Source organism: Spea bombifrons, chromosome 13 (genome assembly GCF_027358695.1).
Source record: "Spea bombifrons isolate aSpeBom1 chromosome 13, aSpeBom1.2.pri, whole genome shotgun sequence".
Lineage (NCBI taxonomy): Eukaryota > Metazoa > Chordata > Amphibia > Anura > Pelobatidae > Spea > Spea bombifrons.
In genome coordinates, this window is record NC_071099.1 from 15,749,104 (window position 1) to 15,767,816 (window position 18,713).

At 42.7% G+C, this 18,713-nt stretch overlaps 1 protein-coding gene across 1 annotated transcript; it reads left to right on the forward strand.

Annotated features, from left to right (window-relative positions):
• The first annotated feature begins 3,382 nt into the window (after positions 1-3,382).
• Positions 3,383-16,143, forward strand: PPP1R9B (protein phosphatase 1 regulatory subunit 9B). Its single transcript, XM_053453850.1, has 10 exons — positions 3,383-4,788; positions 10,113-10,245; positions 10,395-10,515; positions 10,674-10,778; positions 10,959-11,094; positions 11,457-11,612; positions 11,701-11,754; positions 12,216-12,445; positions 13,951-14,047; positions 14,491-16,143. The coding sequence occupies exons 1-10, from the start codon at positions 3,637-3,639 to the stop codon at positions 14,542-14,544; spliced, it is 2,238 nt and encodes a 745-aa protein (XP_053309825.1). The 5' UTR covers positions 3,383-3,636; the 3' UTR covers positions 14,545-16,143.
• Positions 16,144-18,713: the final 2,570 nt, after the last annotated feature.

Consider the following 18,713-nt stretch of genomic DNA (forward strand, 5'->3'; position numbering starts at 1 on the left):
TTTATATTATTACGAGGGGGGGGCATGGCCATTCATTCATTCTTTGTGTGCATGATTTAGGCATGTCTATATTAGCACATGTGTATTTTGCGGTTCTTAACCCTACGAGCTCTACCTCTGTCCCAAAAAGCGGGACAGAGGTAGAACTCGTCGGGACAGCAGGGATTGAGCGCCAAGAGCGGGATTGTACCTTGCAAAGTGGGACAGTTGGGTGGCGTGCATACAGTGACACCCAGCACCCACCCGGACGATTCATGTTTTTGGTGGGGAGGTGGCAGTGCCCTTGGCCCTCTGTCTCTCCTTGAAGACTTCAGTGGTCCCCCCTTATTGCACTATTAAGGGGAGACCAAGAAGATCCAGCCCCCCTGACATGCACAGGTCTAAAAGACCATAAATAGCTTAGCTGAGCATAATGGGAGTTGCATTGCAAAGCGAGTGACGTGCTGCGAGAGTGGGATACAATTCCCGGGTGGCAGCAAACACGTAAACAATCGCATTAAATGCACAGGCACACACGCTAACATCACTCGAGTGTTTTCATTCATACACATTCACGAAGCTCTCACTCTCCTGCTGTCAGTCCTGCTTAAAATCCTGTTACCATGCAACACTCCTCCATAGCTCCTCCTTGTGGTCCTTCCCAACCCCCCTATCACACATTCCCCCCACCAACATTCACATTCTGCTTTTTTTATTTTTCTTTGTATGCAAGGGATTCTGGGAAATGTAGTCTCTTGCTTTTATTTTCTCATCAAGGCTGAGGCATACATCTATGCTGATATCCCTGCTTGAATGCGGGTGACTCGGTTAAGTGTTTCCATGAGGGCCGGTGTTAGAGCCATTTGGGTAACATATTTGGCTAGTCTCTGCTTCACAACGGGCCATTAAAGGGTTAATATCTTAGGGTCAGCTCATTGAGTTCTTGTGTATGTTTGTAGGTGGCGGACCCCATCATCCAACACAAGCCTGAAACCATACCGGGAAGATCAAGATTTCGCCTGGAGGCTCCGGGTGAAGTGCCGCTTCTCTGGGTCTCCGGGGGAAACTCCCGCCCCTTCACCCTGAGATGGGGGCAAAAACCCTGGGATTCGGGGGTAAACCCTGAGAGTGCCCAGGTATGCCTGTAACAAGAACACACACCTGAATGCCACATGTTAGTGGGATCATATGCCATGACCCATGTAGTTGCACCAATGTCCTAAAAGCACTTTACAGCACTTTACAAGTTAAACATGGCCTACGGCGGCGCATGGTAACGACTACAACAGGGAAAGCCAAGCAGACGCTGCTCTTTGCTCAGCTTTAAAGCGAACACATACCATGGCCAAGAAGGCAAGTCAATTCTAAGAACAATGGCTCTAAGTAGGGCTCCTGGGAGAGGGTCAGAGGTCACATCCTGAGCTGATGTCACATCCGCATCTGGAAATGGAAGGGAGCCTAGGGGTATTAGCTCAAGCAAGCCCCTCACTTTGCGGTGCCTGGGGCAGTTGCCCTTCTTGCCCCGTGGAAGTTACACCCCTGATAAGAACAGGACGCTTTATAGATTGCGGCACCCGGACAGAGATACACAAAAGCTTTTGGGCTACATTCTAAAGTTACAACATACAGTTCCTCGGTGTGTAAGCTCACGTGGGGAGCCCTCATTCACCCACCATTCTTGCCCAGATCTGTGTGTAAAAATACCATAAAGCCGGACGCCAGCTCAAGGGCAGAGACCTCCACGCCTGCTGTGCCTGTATGCGTTATTGTATATGTGTTCTTGTATATGTGTTATTGTATATGTGTTATGTACGCATTATTGTATATGTGTTATGTATGCGTTATTGTATATGTGTTATGTATGCGTTATTGTATATGTGTTATGTATGCGTTATTGTATATGTGTTATGTATGCGTTATTGTATATGTGTTATGTACACATTATTGTATATGTGTTATGTATGCGTTATTGTATATGTGTTAATGTATATTTGTCATGCATGTGTTAACCACATTCATACAAATCCAACAAATTACAGGCAAAAGAGCAGGGAGCACAATACAATCTGGTGAAACGGAACAGAAATGTATCCATAATAATGTAAACAAAAGCTTGTTTTATTTCTTAGATGTAACATTTATAAATATTTTTATTTATATCGAAAAACACAGATATTGAGTTTAAAGATAGAAATGAATAAAGTCGATTGACTGATGATGATTTTTAAAATTGCCATTGGGGTGAATCCTTAGTCATCACAATTCCTTTTCATATATTATATTATTTAATATAATATCATTTACCAATAACGTGCAAATATATGCTGGGCTAAAGGGGTGCCTGGTAACTATATTGACCCCCCTCCTATTTTGAATCTGCATCTTTTTGTAAAAATGGTTAAGAATAACGGTATATAACGTGTATATATATATATATATATATATATATATATATATATATATATATATATATATATATATATATATTAAAAACTATATAAAAAAGCTAGTAAAAATTTACAAGGCAATGGCCTCCATTCTCGGTATTGCGCATAACATCCAGAACTTTGGCGGCGTATATTATATAGTAATATATATTATTATGATATATTATTCTTTAAGACGCAAGGCTTTCGGGTTCGCATACAAGTCACCCCAAACAAACAAAAAAAACCATTAATGTCTGGGATTTAAAGGGATTTTAGATTTCAATGGGCAGAAGCATCCATCGCCTATTTGATAATCACCATTAGATACCGGTAACCTATACACTATTCGCAGAACAGCCATGATGGGAGTGATGGCAGTAAAGCTCGCTAGCTGAAACACTGTAACCGTCTTATAAAACTGATCACTTTCTCCAGACTCCTGAACCTCCTCCGACTACTGCGTTTGGGCAGGAAAAATAACCTGAGGATCTTGTTGACAAAGCTACAACAGCCTAAGTCCGAGGGAGGATTGAGCCCACCGCGTAGAACTAATTACAACTTAGCCGCCTCGCTGTCTCAAGCACCATCTATTCACTTTATTATAGCATTGACGTAGATTGACGTAGGTTTGGTCCAAAAGAGCCCATTACGGTATACACGTATGTATGAGTGTGTTTTTAATGTATAGTCATACAAACATGTATATAAATGTATATAAATAAATAAATATATATATATATATATACAAAATAATACTAATAGTGATACACATGAAATAACTATACGTCTTCTTAATGCATTTCTATAGATGGATCCATCATTCTTTTAAATCCCTTCCTCCCTCTGTTTTTGTTAAGCTGGACAAACCCTTCTCTCTGTAGGACCCTGCAGGAACCCCTCCTGATTGCAGAAGGCAGGAAAAAGGGAGAGAGCAACAGAGAGGGGGAGTGATAGAAAGAGAGAGGAGGGGGGGTCGGAGAGAGAGAGAAAGGAGGAAGGAGGATGTTGCTGTTCGTGATGCTAGTTTAGGCCAGGATGCATCAGCTCCAGTGACATGGTGGGTGACTGCGCTACATAGCCGGGCTACATTGTTCTGCTTCTCCGTTACCGAAAAGGTAGGATGCTCCATTTACGGAAAGCAGCTTGGATGTGAAAGATCAGAGATACAGGAGGAGGCGGTGGAGGAGAGGACTATGAGATCTGGGTACCCACGTCCTACATCTCCAAAATGATGAAGACAGAGGGTAAGACAGCAGGTGGGGGGCCAAGGAGTTCATCACCACATAGAAATGCGTATGAAGTCGGGGTGCAGACACTGCAAGCCAATAAGGATGGAGTGCCCGATCCCGAATCCGAAGAAGGACGCAAATCGCGGTGTAAATATGGATCAAACGTCCACCGCATCAAGAACATGTTCCTGCAAATGGGAACAGGCCCAACAGGAGCCGAATCAGAGGCTGGACGGCCAAAAGAGAAACCGTCAAAACTGACATTGCCGCGGGCCGGCAGCTTGAATGAGAATGTCAACCACAGCTCCTTGTTGAAGCTAGGAACCAGCGTGTCGGAAAGGGTGAGCCATTTTGACCCCCCGGCGGAAAGGCCAACATCCAAGTTGCAGGAGGCACGACGCGTTTTTGAGAGGAACCTACAAGAAAAGGAGACGACCAACAGAATTTTCCTGCGCAAGGAGAGAGGAGGATTCCAAGACAGAAAACTGGACGTTGTTGTGCGGTTTGGAGGTAGCACAGAATCTCTGGACAAGCTGGACACAGATGCGGTCTCTCCAACCGTTAGCCAGCTCAGCGCAGTCTTTGAAAACGCAGACCTGCGCAACAATCTCCATAAAATCCCGGCCAAAGGTCCATCAGGCCGGCGTACCAGACTTTTTCAACCAGATGCTGCCAAGGCAGCGGAGGAGAAGAAGACGTTGGGAAAGGTTGGCGATGGGCCGAACAAACCAGCAGTTGGCCAGGAAATATGCAAAATCAAACCAGTGGAGGTAGAGGAGAGTGGCGAGTCTGAAACAGACGTCTTGAAAGAAACAGAGACGGCCAAAGCTGAGGAGGCTGGCAACACCGGGAATGAGAATGGAGGCTTGGAGGCGAAAGGGGTGACGGCGCGAGAGGGAGATTTGGCTCAAGAGATAGAAGCTGAGGCAGGAGAAGATGATTACAAGAGGGAGGACTGGTCAGAGGTGGAAGTGATAGAGTTCAGTGTCTGCAGTGGCCTCGGTGACGATTCAGAGGGTAGCGGTTTGGATGAAGAAGAAGAGGATGGGTTCTATGAACCGCTGAACACCTGCAAAGAGATTGAGGGTCTCTCTGAAGAGGAGGAACCAACTGCCAACCGAAAAATACGCTTCAGTACAGCGCCCATTAAGGTAAGACTGGAGGCCTGCTCTCCTTCCAATTACTAGATAGTGGGGATAAGACAGCAGACCTTAATCAAATGCCCCCAATACGATTCTAGCGATAAACCATCGTCCACCCACCAATACCAGCCTGTGCAATCCCAGAATCCCCTGATAACGGTTGATGATACAACACGATGGGCATAGCCTATCGGCACGCAGCGTACTGATTGGGCTATACAAAAAAATAACGGCTCGCCCTGTCTTTTTGTATACTTATGGGCATCGAGACATTCCGTCAGCCAATTGTATCATAGATTCTAGCTAGATGTAATTGTGGGTTTCTCTCGCCCCCCTCTCTCAGTGATCTACATCTGTTCATTCACACACGCACTCGTGCTTATATTCGTGTTCTGAACGTGTGGCTCTGTTTTGGGGCGCCGGGTCCTTGGTCTCCCTGTTTTTTTTTTTTTGCTGTTGTTTGAATAAAGGAAGTGTTTGTGTCTGTGTGACACTTCCTGCTGCGGGGACACTGGCAGCTTGGCAGGGTGTGGGGGAGGAGGGAGTCCCCCCACTTCCTGTTTTGGGGGATATTTAAAGGTTCCTGTTGTACAGTAAAGGCAGCTGCCCCGGTCACAGCTGTTCAAGGCCATGGACGCATGTTTTTTTGGGGGGTTGTTGTTCACGTATGCAGAGCTATGTGTGCATACATTTGCGTGTTAGTTCGCATTGGCTACACGCACAGTAATTTGCATGTGCATAGCGATGTGCAGTTGCAACATGGATGTCAATTTGTGTATAAGGGCTGTAGCCGTTTACGTCTGTAACGTGATGCAGGAAATGATGACAATTAAGTGCAGATCAGTTTGCAGCGAGCATCTGCTCGTTCGCAGCACCATGTGACGCAGGGAGCGACATATATATATATATATATATATATATACACACCCGTATATATATATATATATATATATATGTGTGTGTGTGTGTGTGTGCTACACACCAGTGTTTGTGTCGCACACACAGTATTGGTCCTCATCACAAACAGTGTACAAACAATAAGGAGCAGTATTATATATGTACACGCAAGTAAATATACAGTATGATATATACGGGACATGGAGCGGTGGTTATGTCTCACATTCCTACAGATTGCAACATGGTGCTGTATGTATAACACTGTGAATATTTAATGAGCGGTATATATATATATATATATGTGTGTGTGTCTCCATAAAATACTGTGAATATATACTGAGCAGTGTATATATATATATATGTATGTGTGTGTATATAGTTTTCATTTGATGGAGCAATGTGTTTGGAGCTCGATACATTTAATATCCTGGTTGCTTCGGCCCAAGTGGTCTATTATATAGAAACCCCAAAGGTTCCAGAATTTAGATTTTTTTGGCAGGATCTTTTTCTTGGCACCTTTGAGACCTCACTACTTGGCTACTCTTGGAGATGTCCCTATTAACACCCCGGATTCGAGGCTTATTCCTCATCAATGTAGGGAACGCGAGGTTTCATCCCTTGCCATGCCTCGGAATATCTTCTTGGATGCAGTCCTCGCTTTAATCGGGAGATATTACCTATTGTACAACGCTGTGGAATATGATGGCGCTATGTAAAACAATAAATAATAATAATTCTCTTTCACACCTGAGGATAGGGGCTTCATTCCTCTCCAAATCATGGGAACGTCTTCCTTGACGCCCGTGGAGCTGAGGCCTCGTTGTCATATACTTGGTTATCTGTCCACCTTAATAATGTCTTATATGCCTTAGGGGTATCTTTTTCACATGGAATTGTCCTTTCACTGACCTGGCAGTGAAGTAGGGTATATACCGTTCCTATATTGGGTATAGATTAGTATCCACGGGTCTTCCGCATTTAAAGAGGGGCTGGAATACAAATGCATTGCTTGGGCATCAGAAATAACATTATGAGTTGGATTACCTTCAACAAGAACCCAAGCAAATTTAGGCTACAAAGTAACACAGGGATGAATCACTGGCTACTTGACATCTTGAATGATTTAATGAGTGCCTGACACCCTGGGACTCATTAAGCAGACCCCAGACATTCATATCTATAGTGGCAACACCGTACATGAAAAGATGGGGGCTGTTATCCGCTGCTTTCTTGGATTCTTCATAGAATCTTCTCTGGTGGGCATGCAATGGTGTCCATTAAAGCAATGGGACCACACACCGAAGGAAAACCCAGCAGGACGATGGACCCCCAAACCCACTCTCAAAACCATAATAATAAGGGGGCAATGAGCTGATGAGACCTCAATGCTCTCCAAAGGAAATTGTGCAGCACATTTCAACCAGTTCTTCTTTACATGTGATTAATTAGGAATGAGCATGTGTGCTTCTATGCGATTTAAAAATTCTGGGGAGCCGGTAATATTTATTGGCGTAGATTCCAGTTCAGCTGGTTGTGTTACGCACTTCAGCAGACGGGCCGAAAATCAATCACTCGATCACCAAATAAACTGCTAGTTTAATATGGGAGATCTCTAATTTCTGCGTTCGTTTAGAAGCATTTTGTTGCTGCAGGGGGGCAAAATCCAAAGGGAAACATTGCCCATTCCATATAAAAACCCCTTCACAGCTAATAGTTAAATCTGTACAATTCTTCAATCTGGTGCTAATTTTGGTTACAGTAGAATTTGGGGAAAAGCTAGAAAGTGGACGTGACAATATGGAATAGTCAGCAGGTGCGTTCTTGCTGCCCAAAGGCAATGTCGACGCTGATTTGAAACCATTAGCTGTGCCTGTGGCAATCTGTGCAGGTAATGTGAAAAGGTAAATTAAGAATATTGAGATTAATGGAAGGATAGGCAATGGATATTACCTTAGAAGGAGGAACATGGCATGGTTGTCCACCTTCATCAATCATAATTCAGCGCGTGAGGGCAGGAGCATAAGGAACATTAAAAAACATTACTGTACGGTGAAAAAAATGTGAAACTGCAGAAAAGCAAAAGTAAATGTAATATAGACACAAGACACTCTGAAACCATGAAATTCTATAGTAGTTGGCACTTTTTAAAATGGGGATATGGTGTCGACAGAGTTAACTGGGTACACTGGAAAGAGGAAATATCTATTGTTAGCGGGAGAACGGTTTTATGACACATTGCCTCCCGAAAATAGCTTTACATCTCGGGCACCAGATTAAAGAGATCAAACTAAGATCGAGAGAAAACAGATGACTTAATACAATGTATTTCATGATATCTGTATGAACAAACATCGCCGAAAAACACAATAGATGTGCACAGGGAATGCTTTAAGACAATGGAATTGAGAAATAATAATAATGAGGGTTTTATGCAAATATTTAAAATATATATATATTTTTTTACAATTAAGATTTTTCTCTAACCTGCACATCATAATTAAAGAATTAATATTGCCCCATTGTAGCCCATGGAACCAATGAAACCACTGAACGAATTTTGTCACAAGGATTAAGTGGTAGCGTTCTAATATTACATGGTTAATATCATTCACCAAAACGTGCTTCCGTAACACAAAGAAATAAAGAATCTGACGTCAGATCAGACCTGTTTGGCCCCATCTATTCTGCCCAATTCACCTAAAGCCTTTGGTCTCGTTTTAGATTCAGGAGCCGTATGCCTAGCACATGCTTGTTTAAATCCCCTCACTGTTTTAGCCTCTACCACCTCTGTTGGGAGGCTGCTTCACTTACGTACCACCCATTTATGTGCAGGACAGTCCCAATTTTGCCACTCTATCCCACTGAGCTTGACATGACAGCGATATTCGTGACCCCAATCCCGCAGTTTGAGTGACACTCTAGCCCCCCCCCCCGCCAGCGTTCCGCTTCGCCAGGGGTAAAAGTTTGGAGGCATGGGTTTGGGAAATACACAGCTGCATTCAAAATCAGTCCATGGAAAGTGTTTACGGAATGCCCGGGACGCAGATCTATGGCTTCTTCTACTTTGCTGCCATCATACCTCGGAACTATCAGTGACAGCATGAACCACAAAGGTTTCCTAAGTTAGCCCCTGGAACTCCTTAATTCAAGAACATTCTGTCATTGGGACCCCCCTTAAACTTCATCCATCAGCTTCTTATGGCTGGAGTCAAATAACCCCTCTGCCCAACAATTTGGAGACCTAAGCACTTGCCTTGTTTAACCTTTCCTAGCAAGTTGGCCCAAGGGCCCAGTGAGTGCTGCGCCCTCCGTGTGGTGCAGTAACATCATTCCTCCCCGTGACCAATCAGAAACTGACCCCACAGACGCCGACATCCTGGCTTTCTCCCTCTTAAACCATTGTGGTCATATGTAACTAAACACACTGTAGCAAATAATAGCTGGAAGTCCATACTTGACTACGCTGTTAATATCAAATGCCAGCAGGCCTCTGGTTTAAGTTACAGAACTTAATGCGTGATTGAAACCAGTAAGACAAGTGTGTATGTGAACAAGATATATAATCCCTCTTAATGTAAAGACTTGCAGGCCTCTATAAATTAGAACATCCAAGGAATTAAAATTGTTTGTAGAACAGAATGCACGATTGTACGAGATCCAGGACTTCTCGGCCTTCTCTTCAGCGAAGTTTCCACATTATCCAGCATCATAAGGAGATGTGAGTCTCTGTAGTGTAGATGGCCCTTTGATGCTCCCTCGCAGGCCACTTTGTTGACCACCGATGGTCGTGTGGGTCCTTTGAAGCATGTTGATGTTCTGTGCTACACCTGATCCCTCTTACCAGACACCAGAAAGGTTGACACAAACCCAATTTTCCTGCCACCATATTCCCGCCTTCCTTTTTATCATAGTAGTTTAGGCAGAAAAGGTACATATTGTAATTGTTTTAAGGCAGTAGTTTGGAAACAGTAGACCATTGGAAGTGGTCTTCAAGCCGTGAGGATATTGAACCTTTTTTTGTTATTGAGTCCAGTGCATTACAGAATTTGTCGACCAGTCTGTTAAATAATGTCCAGTAAAGTGGGGCAACGTGTCCGTGTACATTTCATACCTGTAAAGAGAAGCGCAGATCTCAGGGTCCAACAGTGGGACTCGTAGAAGAAGCCTAATCACATGTTTAGGGTCCACGTTGGTCCAAGATGAGCCCCAGAGGATTTGCAATGGTTTAAAGCTGAGTTTATGCAGGCTTGGCTTATCAAGTTGCATGCCGATAAAGCCATATAGAACATTGGGTCTGTAGAGTGGAACATACCCATGATGTACATTGTAGACCACATTGGCTCTGAACATAGGGACTGCAGGCCACTTTATCAGCCTTATCCTGGCAGATGGGTGTTATTCATCTTTGTATATATTTTGATTGCCTCTCTTGACAGGTATTTACAACATATTCAAATGAGGACTACGACCGGAGAAATGATGATGTGGATCCGATGGCTGCCTCTGCGGAGTATGAACTGGAAAAACGGGTGGAGAGGCTGGACCTGTTCCCCGTGGAGTTAGAGAAAGGTACGGAACCTACAATACCCACACTTCCTTCCCTTTTTTGCCAAGAATGGCAGCTTTTTTATTTTGAGGCTCCATATGCTATATAAACATCATACATACACATCCGATTTATCATTACGCACTCATGCCTATTACATGGGCCCCTGCAGATTCCGAAGGTCTCGGCATCAGTATTATCGGGATGGGAGCCGGAGCCGACATGGGCCTGGAGAAGCTGGGGATATTTGTAAAGACAGTAACAGATGGAGGAGCGGCCCACAGAGACGGCAGGTAACTGAATAAAATCTCTTTTGGAATTGGTATCTGTACTTCACTGGAAATAACGGAAATATGCCTATATAATATTTATATGCGTATTACTCCACAAATATCACATAAGGAACCTAAGCAAATGTATCTATAACCGTTATATATGCCACTCTGTACAGGATCCAGGTGAATGATCTTCTAGTGGAAGTTGACGGAACAAGCTTAGTTGGGGTCACCCAGTCCTTTGCCGCGTCTGTCCTGAGAAATACAAAGGGCCGTGTACGGTAAGATACCATTTTCAGCAGCTGGAATACATGTTAGAAGAACTTGGTCTGCAGGGATTAGGGATCTAATATATTACGCCACTACCTTGTTATCTACGGTAGAAGAATACCTGAAGAGCTGTAGGGGAAGGAACGTGATGATTGATAATAAGATTGGTAATGCTGAAAATGTCATGGCAGATTTCTGATTGGTCGCGAGAAGCCCGGGGAACAAAGCGAGGTGGCTCAGCTCATTCAGCAAACCTTGGAACAAGAAAGGTGGCAAAGAGAGAACATGGAGCAGAGATACAACCAATGTAATGAGGAAGATGAAGAGGTAAGTGGGCGGTGTAAAAAAATGCGGGTGTATATCTTTGTGACATATCTTTCTTTTTTGTCTTCTGAGAGGTTTCAGCAAAATTAGGGACTGTGTTAGTAGAGGCAAAGGAGATTCCACATAGATAAATGTGAGGTTATGCATAACGATCTTCATTGACACCAGAGGAGTCATCATTGGTGGAGCAGTTTCAGTATTTATGCACCATAGTGCCATATGCTTTTATCACCATGAACATGTGCCACAGGGAGCTTCATGAAAAGAATGTGGAGGGAGCATATAAAAAGTCTAATGATAACTGAAATGGTACTAAAATGTGGTACACATCTATAGACTCAAACATGAATTGATTGGGATTTTAGACAGGAGAGTATGCCACCGACGAGGAGGATGAAGAGATGAGCCCTATGTTCCCAGGGGGGGATCTGGCCATCGAGGTGTTTGAGCTCCCAGAAGGAGAAGACACCTTATCACCAGTAGAGATGGACCCGGAAAAGCTAGTGCACAAGTTCAAAGAGGTATCACAAGCAACTCACAACTCCTATATCTTTCTAACCTCAAGACTCGTCGTTAGTCAACGTTTGATATTTATGTCTTTCCCTGCAGCTCCAGATCAAACATGCTGTGACCGAAGCTGAGATTCAGCAGCTAAAAAGAAAGGTGAAATATTAATAACTCCTGTCTTATCATTCACTGGGTATGTTCAAATCACATCCTATTCCCCTGGAACCCCTGACTGCCACCGCAATCATCTTGTCTCACCACCAAGCCAAGGTCTCTCACCTCTCAATCTCTCATGATTGCAACAATATGCAGCTATGGCTGTATGGTAGTCTGGGTCAACACCATGCATGTTGTCCTGTACATAATTACATTTTGGTATTAACTAATGTATGGTTACGTCTATGAACTTAGTTTGGTTAGTTAACAGTTCATATACATTTCTGGATTAATGAGTTTCTGTGTATTCAAATTATGATCTGGTTGATATCTAAGTATTTTAGGTTGGGGTACAAATAAGGGATGGCAAGTTTATTCATTCCTCATCTATTCATTAGATGCAACTGGATATATATATATATTTAATCCTGACTCTTTTCCCACTTTCCCATCCTCTACAGCTGGCAGGCCTAGAACAAGAGCGTTCTCGCTGGCGGGTGGAAAAGGTCCAACTACAGCAGAGTGTCCAGGAGAACAGAGAGCGCGTGGAAAAGCTGCAGGGTTACTGGATGGAGGCCCAGAGCTTATGCCAGGCAGTAGATGAGCATCTTAAAGAGACCCAAGCCCAACATCAGGGGTTAGAGCGCAAGTACAGCAAGGCTAAGAGGCTGATCAAGGAGTACCAGCAGAAGTGAGTAGATACCACCTCCACTGAGCTCCATCATTGTTAACAATGCTCCCTGTGAATGTCTTGGTTCTCTACTTCTACATTTCTCATCTCTATCACATCCAAAGAGCTGATCCGCCTCAATGACCATCTCCACTCTATCTATTCACCATCTCACCTTTTGAGTCTTTATCGAATCTTTGACATTCATAAATCTGGTCTTCAGCATTGGCTTCTTCCCTTTGGTCCATGCTCTTCTCTTTCAGCTGATTTTTTTTCTTCTCTTTTATTTTGCATTTTCATCCTTCCTCTCCCTTGTCTACCACCTCCACATTTGTAAACTCCACTCTCGTGTGTTTCATCAGCCTCCTCCTTCTCCGTCATCTGTGATCCTCTGTAATTAATTCACATCTTTGCTCTCAACCACCCACTCTCGTTTAGAAATCACGAGGCAGTTGATCATCTAGTTATTTTTTCATCATTCATCCTCTGCTTGTTAGCATCCATTGTCCAGCCTCAGGTCGTTCGTTCTCATCACTCAGAAGACTTTTCAGCATTGAATTATCCTATCATTTTATTATTTTATGCCTCATCTATCTAATGCAATCCCTTATCCTTATTCATTCCCCAGCACGTTGCTTTTTCACAGTGTAACATTCATCGCTTTTTCACATATGTTCATTTCTAAAGATATCTAATTCATCAACGTTCCCAGCTTCACAGCTTTTCTTTATGTTTATGGAACATATTATTCAACTGGTTCATTCACAACATAACCATCATTATTTAAGGTTTCATTCAGGCACTCCTCTCATTCATGGTTTCCTTCTTATTGCCTCAAAATCAATAGCATTACCTTTTTTTCTATCCTTTAATATCCTTTAACCCATATATAACACAATTAATTCATGCATTCCCTGACAGGTTCAGCCATATTATCTTGTTCCTGCATTTCACGCCATCTTTCCTCTTTTACCAATTCATCATATAGCTATCTAGCTTTCATTCCTTCACCCTGATGCTTTCATGGATCATCCCCACCTCCCATACGCACATATATTTCTGTATGTATAATTGGTATATATATTTGTATATATAATTCTACTGTATAACCCTTCTCTGCTCACACGTTGCATTAAACCAATTTTCAGTATCCGTACCCCCCTTTGAGAAATACTCCTGCCTAGTGTGCATTTAAAAGCGATCGCTCTACTACTCTAGGGCTACCTAGACTACCATGGACTGCCAAATGTTTGATTGCCATCATACTAATCTATACATTACTCAAGTGCCTATCTTTGGATTTGTTATTTTACATGGTCAGGGTTTGGGGAACCCTGAGGACAACTATTATTGTAGGACAGCTTGGGGACATTTATCTTGGGAGAACAATATTTTTACTGTTGTGAAACATGAGATTATTAACTACGGTATATATTTGTTCAGTTGAACACCAATCCTCTCCTTCCCTGTCTTATACTTGGCTTATTCGTGCTTGTTTGTTAAAGCTGTCGTTCTTTTGCCCACAGAGAGATGGACTTCTTGAAGAAAGAGGAGATGCAGAAGCAAGAGTTGGAAGAGGTAGAGACCACTCATGCTACCGAGATCCTCAGGCTACAGGAAAAGGTGGGATTTGCCCTCAGACACAACAGAAGTACAAATGCCCCCCAAAATACCCTCCCAAACAGAATGCAAATGAAATAAAAGACTAGGGGTGTAGACAGAATACATGCTGTGATAAAAAAGGGTGAGACATGGAAAAAATGGTCTGCCACAAGTAATGTTAAGCTCATTCCCATTTACCCCCATATGATTCTCTTCCTCTTTTATTCCACCTGCTGGATTTGGGTCCTCTATTGTCTGTTCTATTTGACCATGATACTTTCATTTTACTGTAATGGTGGACAACATTCTAGAACTTGGGTTTGAAACCACTAATCCAATGGCCAGCGGCTTTCTTATGATCCAGGCTATGTAGTCAGTCTAACCCTGTATGTAATGATAGTTGGGGCATCATATGTTACTTTAGAATCCCAATGTTCTCACACTTCTTCTTCCTTCATTTCTAGGTGGCAGAGTTGGAGAAGAAGCTCCTCACCCTTCAATGTCCGACCGCCCCGTAGATTTTATGTTACAAGGAAAGGCGAGTTATGGGCAAGGAGTGGATGTTGCTTGTCTGTGCCGTCAGGATATCTCCTGCCCCCCCGGTGTCAGGACTGCAAGCAATTGCCCCTTACTGTGGCTTATCTATTTCTGTATTATAACACTGGGGGGGGGGGTGTACGTTCCACTGATTTTTGAATATGGTTCTCAAGAACAAACTACTGGACCAAAATGGGATTTGAGAAAGCTGTAAAGTGAAGTGGCTTTGGCTCTGTACCATGTCTCCTTAAGGCGCCTTGTCTTATACCTCCTGGAGGACATGGGAAATGGCCACTTGGAGCCTCTGTGGTCTTTTTGAGTTGGAGACTCTGTGGCTCGTATCTCATGATAACCTTGAAATGACTCTAGTATCCTGTGGCTCCCATCGGCTCCCTGGAGGCCCTGACTCCTGGACTTTGTGTGTCTCTGTGCTGTGTCTGTGCTGGTGGTCTGTGTCTATTACTTGCCCTTGACCTCAAGTGGAAAGCACCCCTCTCAAACCCTTTACCGCCCCCCCCTAAAAAATCCCACCTATATACAGGTCACGACTCTGTAACTCTAATGCAGAGTGAGCGTGCACTGTAAACTTTTAACTTGTGCAAGAATGTCGGTGCATAATGCGTGCACTCACACATACTGTGACATGAGGGATGAATGTGAGTTCTCAGAGGATATTTATTCTGTGGTCACCTGTGCAGCCATAACGATGCTGGGGTGGCTACCTATACGGACAAAGCCCTCCTCAGGTGGGCAAACATACATATACATTCATACACACATACTTTCTCCTGCATTCATCCAGCCAGCCATACATACATAAGGACACCCTTTCACATATGTACACATACTCATTATCCCTCATATGTCAGTACCGAATGAGACTGTCCATGCTGGTGATCTTGCGTGTGTGTGTATAATATATATATATATATATATATGTATATATTATACATTTACACGCACACACACACACATACATACCCTGAGTTTTGAGGCAACGTGTATAAAAAAAGCAAGGTAGCAATATTTTGAATGCAGTCCTACATTATATGTTTTCTACATTCATCTCAGATGAACCCTTCGGTTTGTAGAGGGGTGGCATATGCCTCTGGCACTTTGAAAGGGTTAAAGGTTGGCCAGTTTACTACCCACAGACTGACTGTACCTTGGAGCAGAGGGTGAGAACGGTCCTGAGTGCCACCTGTAGGCTCTAGGTTGGTGTCAACAACCCTTTCTGCTGTATCTACAGGACAAAAATAAAGGGATGAAGAACATTTTTCATGGACAGTGGGGAGTGTTGGGTTCCGTAACCCTGATGCCTTCATTGACATGGGGGATTATTTGTATATTTTGATCATTGAGTAAGGGGGGCTTCTACGAGGCGAATGAATGGTGATTAGACGGGGGGGGCGAATGATACTGTGCCAAATTAAGTATCTGTCTATTTATTGGTCTGCTACGAGGAACGGATGTAAAAATGTGAGGTTTTAAACTCAATTTTTCTGGGGGATGCATTTTGGGGGTCATGGATCACAGTACAAGAAAAGTAAAGTTTGGCATTAAACCAACGCTAATCATCATCAGGTTGTCTTGTATGGAATACTTTGAGTCGTGGGAACGTATTATATGTTAAATGGGGGGGTTGTACTTGGCAGTAGGGGGTTATAGAGAGGGGGGGTGTATGGGGGTAATAGCAGGAGTTACAGGATAGATTCAATGTGTGTAACCCCCATACCTGGGAACCCAGCTTCCCCTGAGACTATTTAAATATTAACCCTTTAATAGCCCATCGAGAAGATTCTATGTAGAGACTCGCCCAAATGGCTCTAATCTCAGTCCTCGTGGAAACCTTGACTTGTCATTACTTAAAGATACACTTAATTCAGCCACCTGCATTCAAGCAGGGATATCAACCATAACATACTGGGAGCAAAATCACCAATGGGCCCTTTCTGTCTATTGATATCTTGAAGAGATAATTCCTCGGGAGGTCCCAAAAAGTGTTCATTGCAAAACATCACATGAACCAGGTACGCAAGAGCTTACAGTCATCTCTCAGAGACATCAGGTCAATTAAAGTGCTAGACTGCCCGCAGGGTGTCTCCTTACACTGTGCCACCGAGGTCTATTGTAGGATCATGAATAATAGACCAGGATCATGCATACTTCATGCTCTGATTGACAACGTAAAAGAATACAGGTGTCTCCTCCTCGCCCTGCTCGGTCCTGGGAGATACTGGCGGCCAGCGAGAGCTTCTCTCTCACAAACAGGACGACTCCGACAATCACCTCTCAGCGCAGGTATGTATCATACGGGGGAAGAGGAAGAGAAAAATATATATATATATATTTATTTATGTATTTATTTTATTATTATTATTTGTATTTATTTATTTTTTTAGTGGAAATCCAGTGAATGCATATTATAGTCTCTTACACAAGTTAAAATCAACTTTATTTAAATAGAATCGTCCCTAGTTTCAAGCAGTTGCTATGGCAACCGTATCGGTTGTACCCATTCGTGCCAGAATTGGTTCTTAGGCATAAACCCGCTCTTCGTTTATTTATTTATTTTAAGCAAAGCTGAAAATTGCATTTTTCTTTCATCCGAGCTTTCTTTGAAATCAGATAAGATTCGATTTCAATCAAATTGATTTTAATCATCAATGCAATCATTTTTTTTTTTTAGTCGGCAAGGTAAATCAAAATGTATATCACAATTTAAAGAAATCGAATGCATCGTAAACAAATTGTACAGCACTGCAGAATATGACGGTGCTATATAGATTAATAAATAATAATGAGCGTACCGAACAAGATACACGCATGTAATTACGCGCTCCTTGGAGGTACCGTCGGAAAAAAAATATAGATTTTGTTATAGAAAAAGCAATTATGGTACCATTTTCAAAGTGGTCTTATCACTATGGCAACCAATGATCCGATAAGCAGGAACATTTCAGTGGTTGCTATGGTGATAAAATCCCTTTTAAAGCTTTGCACCAGAAGAGATCTTTATAAATAATATGGTTATTAAATAAATCAACATTTTCCATGTAATTTTATTTTTAATAGCATTTTTTTATATAATAATTTATTTATTTCTTTTCTTTTTTTAATTTTTTCCTACCCAGTTTTACCAATTTGGCCTATTTTTAGTGTTCATTGTCTGGGGTCAGTTTTTTTCTTCTATAGATACATACCTCTTGCACACAATATAATGTTTCTGTGCAAATCTACTTATATAATAATTCCGTTCTGACCCAGGAGGCTCACCTAGTCAGCCTGTCCCTACCATTTCAGCTGGAAGTCTAAGCGAGGCAAAGACTACACTTTTATAATGTAGTCATTTCTATCTTCCAACCACAGCTTCTGGTTCTACCATTCAGAGTTATTTTCGTGATCATTATTATGCTGGATATTAATACCTCCTCGTGCGCAAGCGCGCGGCTTTTGAAATAAGAAGATGGACAGATGTTCAATCGGTTTAGGGTTAAGAGAATTGAGCCAGGTTCTGGTGATGTGGGATAAATGTGCATTATCCAGTCGCTTAATCCTAGAGAGGGATTTGATGATTCTGATGGGTTTAGTTTGTACGCCTATCAGACCCCGATCTGCGCTGAACACAAAAGGCAGAATATACTAACGGTAGGTCATGGGCACACGGACTATTCGGGGTTAAAAGACGGGGGATTGGTAATGCAGGCAATGGGGGTTAAGGACTATATGGTTAGTGTGAACGGGGGAGGGGGGTAATTCCATTTGTGATTCTAAAGAGACAGTCAGATCCCAAAAATAAGATGGTAAATACAACCTCAGATGAACAACAACACATGACATATTCCACCGTGCCATGATTTATTCAACTAAAATAAAGCCAAAATGGAGAAGCCATGCGTGAAAGTACAGTAATAACTTGAAGTAATCGTTCTCTGTATGACTTTATCGCTCTCATATTGTTGTGGAGGAATTTTGGCCCACTCTTCTTTACACAGTTGCTTCAGTTCATTGAGGTTTGAGGGTATTTATGTTTATGCACAGCTCTCTTATGGTCACAGCGGAGGAATTCTGCCGCAGCTTCTCCCCAAAGGTAAAGGAATCTTTATCTTTAATTATCTTTGTGAAGCTGCCCTATGTGGCAAAAGTTGGC